We start from the raw sequence: 11,411 nt of genomic DNA, 5'->3' as shown, positions 1-11,411 counted from the left end.
CCCCCCCCGGCGCGTCGCAGCTGCCGCTGAAAACAGCGGCGTCAGCCATAACTTTTTAAGGAGCCCCGAAGGAGAGCTGGGGGAGCCAAAATGACATCACACGCGAGAGGTGGAATTTGCCCCTACGAGTCCAAGGCCACCACCCTGGGGCTCTGGGAGGCAAGGGAACGTTTAGCCCCCCCCCCATGCGTGGGCGTTGCCGCTGCTGCCGAGAACAGTGGTAGAGGTGGAATTTGCCCCTACGAGTCCAAGGCCACCACCCTGGGGCTCTGGGAGGCAAGGGAACGTTTAGCCCCCCCCATGCGTGGGCGTTGCCGCTGCTGCCGAGAACAGTGGCGGCGGCCATAAGTTTTTTAAGAGCCCAGAAGGAGAGCTGGGGGAGCCAGAATGACCTCTCGCGTGTGATGTCCGAGCGGCAACGTTTTAATCAGATGCAAGAGGTGGAATTTGCCCCTACGAGTCCAAGGCCACCACCCCGGGGCTCAGGGAGGCAAGGGAACGTTTCGCCCCGCCCCCCCTCCCGCGGGCGTCGCCACTGCCGCTGAGAACAGTGGCGGCAGCCATAAGTTTTTTTAAGAGCCCCGAAGGAGAGCTGGGGGAGCCAGAATGACCTCTCATGTGTGATTAGGCTTGCCAAGTCCCCCCGGGGGGCGGGGAAAACCCTGCCCCAGAGGCTTGTTCCCTGCCGTCGGTGGATCTGGGCAATCTGGGCAAGGGGGCGCAAATAGATGTTAAATAGCATTGAGGAGAGCACTGCCCCTTGGGGCACACCACAGACTAGTGGGTGCCTTCGGGACATCTCCTCCCCATGTGCCACCCTTTGTCCCCGACCTTGGAGACCTTGGAGATGGGAAACAGTTGCTTTCCTGCACCTCACCTCACTGCCTTGCAGGGTCAGCAAGGCTACTGGCAAGTTTCCTAGGGTTGCCAACTCAGGGTGGGAAATTTTTGGAGATTTTGCAGGTGGGGCCTGAGGAGATAACTCTGCGGGGTATAATGCTGCCATGGAGCCCATCCTGAAAAGCAGCCATTCCGGCAGACTTGCAGGCTTCACCTGGAGGATGGCAACTCTACGGTCCTGTGGTGCAGGGGAGGGCGAACGGCGGGGCAGGTGGCTTCCTCACGTCTCTGGGGATGGCATTCCATAATTTAGGGTGGCCGTTGAAAAGGTCTTCCTGTTGAGTCCCTACCAACCTTACCTCAGGCAAGGCAAGTCCCTGCAGAAAGGCGTCTTCTACCGACCTCAAAGCTTGTGTAGGTTCATCCAGGAGAAGGCACTCTTTGTAATGTCAAAAACAGCACTTTGTAATGAGTGCAGAAGTGGGAGCATAGAATAATAGGCTGTATACGCTCACTGGGAGAGATCCCAGTAATAAGGGGCTGTGGCCAAATATCTGCTCAGCATGTAGAAGGTCCAAGGTTATGTAAGGTTATATAATTCCAAGAGGTCCCCAGGCCTCACCTGGAGGCTGGCATCCCTCATACTGACCTTGATGGCCCAATAGTCTGATTCTGTATAAGGCAGCATCATATGGTCATGTGATCCATGCTGGTGTGTTCTTAGAGGGTTCCCAACCTCCAGGTGGCACCTGGAGATCTCCTGGGATTACAACTGATCTCCAGGCAACAGAGATCAGTTCACCTGAAGAACATTGCTGCTTTGGAAGGTGGACTCTGTGGCATTATAACCCATTGAAGTCCCTCCCCTCCCCTCCCCAAACCCTGCCTTCCTCTCAGGCTCCACCTCCAAAATCTCTAGTTATTTCCCAACCTGGAGCTGGCAACCCTAAATACTATCTGAAGTACACATATTCCTGCGATAGCATTATTACCAACCCACGGCCCTTTCGTCTCAATTAGATTACTTTTTCAGCTCATTCACTCAAGTCCTTCTTCGCGGCCTCCAATGAATGACTCAGTATTTCCATTGCCCCTTCGGGGCTAAATGGAAAGGAGAGCTAGTGGGCTCGTTAATTTCCTGTGTTTTGATCTTGAAATGTGTGTTTTGTTTCTGCGTTGTCGTTTTACAAATTGTTAATATAGTGGGTGCATGTCTCCAAGGCATCTCTTTTTAGAGAGCCCTCAACAGTTTATCCCACCTTTGGCTTCAAATGCTCCTGAGGCAGCTCACGCAAATTTAAGAGGCATATACAGCAATACATAATAGCATGCAGCAGAATACAGTTAAGTCACAGCACATCAAAACTGTAACTGTAACAAGCACTTAAAAGGTAAAGGTTCCCTTGCTCGAAAGCCAGTCGAATCCGACTCTAGGGTTGCGGTGCTCATCTCCATTTCGAAGCCGAAGAGCCAGCGCTGTCTGAAGATGTTTCCGTGGTCATGTGGCCAGCATGACTAAACACCAAGGCGTTGTTACCTTCCCACCGAAGTGGTACCTATTTATCTACTTGCAATTTCTTGCTTTCGAACTGCCAGGTTGGCAGGAGCTGGAACTAGAGATGGGAGCTCACTCCATCATGCGGCACCCGGGTCTCGAACTGCTGAACTACTGACCTTCCACAGCCTGCAGTTCAGCGTCTTAACCACTTGAGCCACCGCAGCTCTTACCCTGATTTTAAAGGATGACATGCAGAAGATTCTTTTTTTAAAAAAAGGGTTTAAACTCCTCAGGTTAACTGAGAGAGGAAAAAGATGGACTCAGTCCAGGCTCTGTTATTCATCTCTTGGCTTCTGATCATAGGGTTGCCAGTTCCCCCTGGCCATCAGCAGATTTGGGGATGGACCTCAGGGAGGACATGGACCTCAGTGGGGTACAATGTCCTAGAGCAGGGGTGTCAAACATGTGGACCAGGGGCCAGATCAGACCCCGTAGGGCTTTTGTCAGGCCCACAGTGGAACTGGCTGTCTTCCGCTTCATCTTCCAGTTCTGCTGCTGCTGCGTCATCATAAGTTTCCAGCTTACAGATACACACCTGAACAGCATACTCAGGATTGCAACAGCACAGATATTTTGATGCAATAATTCAGAGCAAGGGGAGTCAGTTATCAGACACTGTTAAATAAACAAAACATTGCAAGAGTGTTATGTTTTAAGCATGTTTTTATTAAGTAAGAAAAAAACCCCTTTGTGTTTGGGTCCTTTATAAAGTTTTTATCTCCGCTACCTGGCATTACATCTTATGACACACACGGCCAGCCCAACAAGGTCTCATTTATGTCAGATCCGCCCCTCATAACAAATGAGTCCAACACTCCTGCCCTGGAGTCCACCCTTGAAAGCATCCATTTTCTCCACGGGAACTGATCTCTGTAGAGTGGGGATCAGCTATATTTCCAAGGAATCCCCAGGTCCCACCTGGAGGCTGGCATCCCTAACTTCTGGATTGAAAAGAGGGAGTCCCATGTGCATAATCTCATTGTGCATGTACTTCCTTGTCTAGCTTGCATGCACAGGAAAGATTATACCCTGAATAAAACTTTGCCGGTCTTAAAAGTGCCACTGGACGCAAACTTTGTTCTGCTGCTTCAGACCAACACAGCCAGCCACCTGAATCTATCATGAAGTTTGGTTTGCAAGACTAAATATAAGTGTGAATTCGGTTGGATTTATTCCCCCAGTAGAAAAGGGGAAGCGGTTCCACCCGAACAACTGAGATATGACTGGCGAAAGCTCACGCTGGAGAAAACATTAGCGTGTAAGATGCTGCCACTGGTCTTGTATTGCATTGTATGCAGTCTGCCTGAAGAGACGGGGCGGAGAGAGAGCGGTACAAACATCGCGCTCTAGAAAACCAGAACTGTTTTGTCCCCTTCGCCCGCCTGTAGAAACCCCGGAAGTGTGGCTCCTCCCCGCCTCCCCACCTCCCTGCCGGCCTTGGCCGGCTTTAGGTCGGTCCCAAAATGGCGAAGCTGCTCAGCTGCATTTTGGGCCCGCGGCTCTATCGGGTTTATCGGGAGCGAGGATCGCGTCGCTCCAGGTGAATAAAACTTTGTCGGTCTTAAAAGTGCCACTGGACGCAAACTTTGTTCTGCTGCTTCAGACCAACACAGCCAGCCACCTGAATCTATCATGAAGTTTGGTTTGCAAGACTAAATATAAGTGTGAATTCGGTTGGATTTATTCCCCCAGTAGAAAAGGGGAAGCGGTTCCACCCGAACAACTGAGATATGACTGGCGAAAGCTCACGCTGGAGAAAACATTAGCGTGTAAGATGCTGCCACTGGTCTTGTATTGCATTGTATGCAGTCTGCCTGAAGAGACGAGGCGGAGAGAGAGCGGTACAAACATCGCGCTCTAGAAAACCAGAACTGTTTTGTCCCCTTCGCCCGCCTGTAGAAACCCCGGAAGTGTGGCTCCTCCCCGCCTCCCCACCTCCCTGCCGGCCTTGGCCGGCTTTAGGTCGGTCCCAAAATGGCGAAGCTGCTCAGCTGCATTTTGGGCCCGCGGCTCTATCGGGTTTATCGGGAGCGAGGATCGCGTCGCTCCAGGCCAGAGGCCATCGAGTCTTCCCAAGGCGCTCTTGAACCTTCCTGGGTAAGCCCGTCTTTTGCCATTCCTCCCCCATCGTAGATTTGGTATCTTCTTCCTTTTCCCTTATCTGTATAGGGTCTTGGGGTGGATCCATTAGGGGAGAGGGGGGAGGGAAACAGTCCTGCCGGACAGCATGCAGTTGTCCTAATCGGTGGCTATTGATCGATCCTGTTGGTCGATACCGTTAAGATTAAAGGGGGGGGGGGAGAGAAAGGAAGAAAGAAATCAGAAAGTGCGAGCTCCTTTCCTTCTCTAACGTCGAACACACCCACTCCGGACCATGCCATTGTTGGGTCTTTGAACCATTATTTTTTTCTAGGATGCAATCTAGTGGAGGAGTTATTGATGCATTTGGAGACGCTGGCAAACAGTGGAAGATGGATATATTTAACTTACAGAAGGGAGCGTCGAGGTGGGGAAAGAAAAAGTTTATTTAGAGAGCAATCCTAAGCGGGTCGACTCTGAATTCTACTAAGGTCTATTCAATAGGGCTCACTCCCAGGAAAGTGCTCTTAGGATTGCACTGTTAGGAAACAGGAACTGAGACGTTACAGCTCTTTGTTTCTCTTCCCCCCCCCCTTTCCCAGTAGCGTTCCTACCTTCTACCTCACAGGTTCTGTGCTTCTAATGATGGCATGGAGGGCAAGGTTCCAACAGGTGTAGCTTTCCTTCAGCGTGACAGTGTAACCGCAGGGGAAGCCCGCCCGTGTGTTTGTGAAAGGCCTACTACAGGATAAAAGCTAGCAGTCCTGTTTCCCTACCGCTGAGCGGAACAATTTTGCATCGTTATTTTTTTTTAACCTTCAGGGAATACTTTCCATGTCTGCTTTGCCTGCCAAAACAAAACAAAAAGCCGTCCAGAGCATGTGCCACAAAAGTCTTTGGTGGATTCTGGAGCATCTTCTAGGGCAGGGGTGACCAAACTTGCTTAACATAAGAGTCACGTAGAATAAACGTCAGATGTTTGAGAGCCGCAAGACATGAACAAATATTACACGTTGTTACTGGGTGCAGATTTGCTTTTTATTAACGTTAAATGAGACTGCCAAAAATAATAACAAAAGTGGTAAAAGAAGAAGAGATTGGCTTTATACCCCGCCCTTCACTACCCAAAGGAGTCTCAGAGCGGCTTACAATCTCCTTTCCCTTCCCCTCCCCACAACAGACACCCTGTGAAGTAGGTGGGGCTGAGAGAGCTCTTGACAGAAACTGCTCTTTTTTCAAGAACAGCTCTTATCAGAACTATGGCTTGCCCAAGGTCATCCAGCAGGTGCAAGTGGAGGAGTGGGGAATCAAACCCGGTTCTCCCAAATTAGAGTCCGCACACTTAACCACTACACCAAATTTTATTTGTCCAGTGATATTGGTTTGCTAATGATATTTAGCTTCCCCAGCCACCCTCCTGTGAGCTATACAATATGTGTGAAAGAGCCGCATGCACAGTTTGGCCACCCGTGCTCTAGGGTGCGTGCCTTGGTTAACAAAAGGTACAACTTCAGCTATGCTGTTGTCATGCAGAAATTAACACTGTCCTTTTGAGAACAGTGAGAGGATCTTGTGGAATGGGTTCCTTTATGAAGCCGGGTGGCCTCTAGCATTATTGTTAGCACAGACTGGTAGTGGAGGGCAAGTCTGTCTGCTGTGAGTGCTTTTTTCCCTGAGGAACCCCTGCTAAACTTTCAAAGAGTCCCAGGGATTCATTGGAGCACAGTTTGAACTCCACTTGTCCCCGTTCATCACGAATATCGTCCTGGGCAAAACTGTTATGAGAAAAAAGCGGTATCATGTATTGGCACACGTAGCTTGCAACATGAGACACGGAAAGATCAGGTTGTTCTCCTTCTATTAGTGGCGTCTCTTAATGTGCATATTTATTGCTTTAGTTCGAGACGTGGAAATGTAACGGTTGTTTGTTTGTTTTTCAAGGTAACTCTCCCCGGCAGTTTCTATATTTGTCCTGGCAGATGGATTCTGCTAGAAGCTTCTTTCCTCAGTCTCTGAAGTGGTTGTCTTATAAATGACAACCTGGGTTCATGGGAGAATTGATAATGAGGATGTTAATGCATCTCCTGTTACAGCACAGCTTGGTGCTAGAGAACGTGCTTAGTATGCAGTCTCAAATTCAATCCCTGGCATCTCCAGATGAGAGATCTTGGGGAGTATGGCCAGCAAAGGTTCTGCCTGAGTCTAATATTGTCTACTCTGATTGTTAGCAGCTTCTCGTGGTCTTGGGTGGGGATCATTGCCAGCCGTGCTGCCTGGGAAAACTGCTGCCAGTGTGGATGGTACTGGGCCAGCTGGACTGACCCAGTGAGGGAAGGCCTGCAGCTCAGTGGAAGAGCCTCCGCTTTGCATGCAGAAGGTCCCAGGTTCAATCCCCAGCATCTCCAGTTTAAACGCTCTGGCAGGAGGTGATGTGAAAGACCTCAGCCCAAGACCCTGGAGATCCTCTGCCACTCTGTAGGGACGGTACTGATTTTGATGGACCGGTGGTCTGATTCAGTATAAGGCGACATCTTGTGTGTGACCCAGGATAAAACAGCACTTTGTCTTCCACATGCTATTGCAGTTGTTTCCTTTGTTGCACATACCACGTGAGGAATAAGGGATGATGCTAGTAAAACCCCAGTATGGGAGAACCGTGTCTCGGGTTCTGTGTGCAGTTTTGCTGCATCTGCAATGTCATAGCTTTGCATGTTAAATCTAGGTGAACACCCCCTCTCGTTCACTATTGCAGAAAAGTCGCTGTTTAACCCTATTCCCATCTGTAAAGGCAAGCCCACGCCAAGCGCAATGGTTGCCAGGTAACTTTCATTTTTTTTGGTGAGGTGTCTTCAAAATAACTGTCAGGTTTATCCAGAGGAATTTAATTTGCTACCAGGGTAGCTCACCGACAACAAAATGACCACCATGTGCCTCCCTAATGGTGCCACTTTTCTTTGTGTTATTTGCTTGTGTATGTGAAATTTGTCCTTCATAATGTGTGTTTTTTCCCCTTGTTACCTTCATCCCTAATAGAGAATCAGCATGTTGTAGTGGTTAAAAGTATTAGGCTATGATCTGGGGAACCCAGGTTCAAATCTGCACTCTGCCATGATTATTGGGTGATCTTGGGCCAGTCACATTATCTTTCAGCCTAACCTACCTTGAAAGGTGGTTGTTGTGAGCAGTGTTCCCTCTAAGCTGAGTTAGTGTGAGCTAGCTCACAGTTTTTAAGCCTCCAGCTCACAGATTTTTGTCTTAGCTCAGGAAGGTTGGCTCTAGAGCAAACTAATTGATGCAGTAGCCAAATCGCTTGCTCACAACTTTAATGCCAGTAGCTCACAAAGTAGAATTTTTGCCCACAGGACTCCACAGCTTAGAGGGAACATTGGTTGTGAGGGTAAAATAGAAGAGGGGAGGACAGTGTTATAAGCCCCTTTGGGTCCACGTTGTACAGAAAAGCAGGATACAAACCTCTGAAAATAAATAAGGTAACATACAGGCAGATCTATCGTCTCTGCCCCTCTGAATCTTGAAATTCAGTTTTGCACAAACATGGCGTGGCACAGGAGTGAAATCAGACTTGCAACATGCGAAAAAGGGGTTTTCGCTGGGAAGTGTACATTTTGTTTGTTAACCATATCTCTATCCCGTTTTTCTTTTCGGAACATTGGTTGTGAGGGTAAAATAGAAGAGGGGAGGACAGTGTTATAAGCCCCTTTGGGTCCACGTTGTACAGAAAAGCAGGATACAAACCTCTGAAAATAAATAAGTTAACATACAGGCGGATCTATAGTCTCTGCCTCTCTGAATCTTGAGATTCAGTTATGCACAAACATGGCGTGACACAGGAGTGAAATCAGACTTGCAACATGTGAAAAAGGGGTTTTCGCTGGGAAGTGTACATTTTGTTTATTAACCATACCTCTATCCCGCCCTTCTTTTCGGCCAGCCAAGGTAGTATGCCTGCCTTATCCTTGAGAATGCGTTGCAAAATCTTGGAGGCTTGCCCACGGATGCGGCAAAAACAGCTTGCCCATGTGCCCTGATGGCTATTGTGCCATGCCTTCACCACCCACTCAGAAGGCAGTTGCACTTGGCAGCAGTGCCTGGACGGCTTTGGAAATGGTGCCTTTGAAAATGGCTGTCAGTCTTCTACCCCATGGGAGGCTGGGTGGCTGAACTTCGCAACCTTGAGGCTTAACTTGAGCTAGGGTTTCTCCGAGAGTCAGCCCTGGGACTTGCTTGCTTCACCAAGCTTCAGTAGATTAACTGGTCTCTTAAAGCACAGAGTACACCCAGCCCACCATCGCAAACCTATGGCTAGAGGTAGGACTTTCAGGTTGGATAATGCATATCTAAACAGGTGCCTCAAGAAGATGATTATCCCACCATAGGTCCTTCTGCTTAAGGGGAGGTCTAAAATTTTTGTCCCCTTTCTGGAAAATCACCAGGAAGGTGGCTGGAGTTTTTGTATGCTGGAAGGCAGATAGACAGACAGGCAGACATGTATATGCACACACACCCTGAGGGCCTGATAAACCCAGACTAGGCCAGTGATGGAAGCTAAGCAGGTTACTATTTACATGGGAGACCACTACAGAATTGCAAGGTTGTGACGCAGACAAAGCAAACTGCTTCTGATTATCTCTTGCCTGGAAAACCCTACAGAGTTTGCTGCTAAGCCACAACACAGAGTTGTTAAGCTAAGCCACAATCAGTTTGAAAGGTTTCTTTTTTTCATGCATTATTCAATAAATGCAGTGTCTCCCCCCCCCCTTCTGTCTCAGCAAACATCAGTATTTACCACAGTTGTTCTTGCAGTGACCAGATAGTTGGAATTGAATTGGCAGGTGCTTTAGAAACTGTGACTGGAGGAGGAAGACAAACTCACTCGAAGCCAAGGTTTCCCCACTCTTCTGATACAACTGGTCCTCTTAGCTTTTCTCTCAAAAGGTTAATTCAGACTCTGCAGATGTCCCATTTCTTTCCACAGGAGTCATATTACCAGCCCCGGTCTCTCGAAAAGCATGCCGACAGCATCCTTGCGCTGGTAAGTGTCTCCTCCTCTCTCTTTGTTGTTACAGCATATGCAGTTGTAGAATTCTGAAGTGGTAGAACGAACTGTACCATTTTAGGCTGCGGGCAAGAGACGCCATTCTTCAGTCAGGTCCCACATGAAAAAGTCCCCATGAGTAAAACAAACCAGAAAGTGAAGACAGGTAGCCTATCTGGGAAAGGCCAGTCTGTTCCCTGCTGTTTTTGTTTTATTTGGTTTATTCGTATCTGACATTTTTAGTCCACCTTTTGCCTTTGTTTGCTTTTTTTTAAAAAAACACACCAGACAGTGATATCCCCAAAATAACAATTTGATGCTATAATAAATATCCACAAAACGTCAGGAAGCCTGGGACCCATTCACGAGGCAGGCAGCCTCCAGCCTCTCAAATCTCTCCTGAGAGAAAGTCCTTCAGAACAGGTCATCTCTGCACAATTTCTGGAATGCTAATAAAGGAGGGGCCTGCCTGACCTGCTTGGGAAGGCCTTTCCACGAAGTACAGCCACTACATAAAGAGCTCTGGAATGGGCAGAAGCTCCTCTGACCTGCTTGCATGACAGCGCTGTAAATAAGCAGGCCTTGATTAGAGGAGCGAAGTTGTTGCTCAAGAGCATACAGGGAGAGGCCGTCTCTAGCTGTTCTTCAGATCAGGGGTCCCCAACCTGTTTGAGCCTGCAGGCACCTCTGGACAATCGACCACAGTGTGGTGGGCGCAGACACAAAATGGCTGCCACAAAACAGCTACTGCAGGAGGTGGAGCCAGCCACAAAATGGCCACCACAGCTTACCTTCAGTCACACAGTGAAGACACCCTTGTGATGTGGTGGCAGCTGCTGCCTAACCAATGTTTTGAAAAATCTGCCTGGCCAATCAAATCTCCAACGGCCAGTCAAGAGCCTTGGGGGAAAATCACACGTGGCCCTGGCCGCTTTCTAAAAACACTTGGCAGGCCTCAGAAAAGTGTTTGGTGAGCACCATGTTGGGGACCCCTGCTCTAAATGGTCTGGTCCTAGGCCACCAGGAAAGGCTGCATAGGTACTAGCCAGCACCTTGAATTGAATTCAGAAACCAAGAGGCAGCCAATGCAACATGCTTAACTTTGGGGCAGTGCGTCAACTGCAACTACTTCCCGGTAGCTGCATTCTGCACTAGCGGAAGTTCCCGAATTGCCTTCCAGGGCAGCCGGAAGTGGGTGCAGCTCATTCTACCACTCCATCCAGTTGTACATATAGGATCGGGTCCATGTTTCGCAGGATGAGGATGCCCCTAGCCCTTCAAATGGTACGTGGGGGACAGGTTGTGTGACTGAGTACTTCTCCCCAGTTAGAAAACCCCCTCCCTCCTTCCTTGCATGCAGCAGGTCATCAAAGAGAGGGCTCCACTGAACATGTCTTTCCAGGCGTGTTTATTTCAATGTGACATGCCCTCTGTAGGAACCCGGGCCTCAGCCGTCATATACCAGGGCCTAATTTGGCTGAAATGCCATCCCTTGGCCTCAGACACAGAAGGGCAGAGGTTGGGTACCATCCCATTCCACCTCCCCTCCTCTAGCTCTGATCTCTTCTGAACTGGGAGCCAGAGCCGGTCTATCCCCACTGGCCTCCTCCCTCGAGCCTGAGGGCCCTGGCCGGACTTCGGGCATGCCCAGTGGCCTCCCTCTATCCAGAAGCCTTATGGGGGTGGGGCCAAGCCTCTGAGGGACCAGTAGTGCCTTCTGAGGAATTTCTGCTCTTTCATTCCCTTTCCCTGCCCCAAGGGTGGAGCATCCCAACAGTGACTTGTCAGACAGCCGGCTGTCAAAGGGCCAGCTCTCAGTGGGGACCTGACTCTTAAACAGACAGCTGCCATTGATTAGCTGCTAGATACACAGCTCTTCCG

At 49.3% G+C, this 11,411-nt stretch overlaps 1 protein-coding gene across 1 annotated transcript in view; it reads left to right on the top strand.

Annotated features, from left to right (window-relative positions):
- Positions 1-4,350: 4,350 nt before the first annotated feature.
- Positions 4,351-11,411, top strand: part of ABHD16A (abhydrolase domain containing 16A) — a 41,844-nt gene continuing 34,783 nt past the window's right edge. Inside the window, exons 1-2 of the mRNA XM_015420578.1 lie at positions 4,351-4,495; positions 9,471-9,527. Of these exons, the coding sequence (XP_015276064.1) occupies positions 4,373-4,495; positions 9,471-9,527 (180 nt within the window). The 5' untranslated portion in view covers positions 4,351-4,372. The remainder of the gene's footprint in view (positions 4,496-9,470; positions 9,528-11,411) is intronic.

The sequence above is a fragment of the Gekko japonicus genome, unplaced genomic scaffold, assembly GCF_001447785.1.
Source record: "Gekko japonicus isolate JY-2015 unplaced genomic scaffold, Gekko_japonicus_V1.1 scaffold753, whole genome shotgun sequence".
Lineage (NCBI taxonomy): Eukaryota > Metazoa > Chordata > Lepidosauria > Squamata > Gekkonidae > Gekko > Gekko japonicus.
This window is presented reverse-complemented; position numbering and strand designations above follow the sequence as displayed.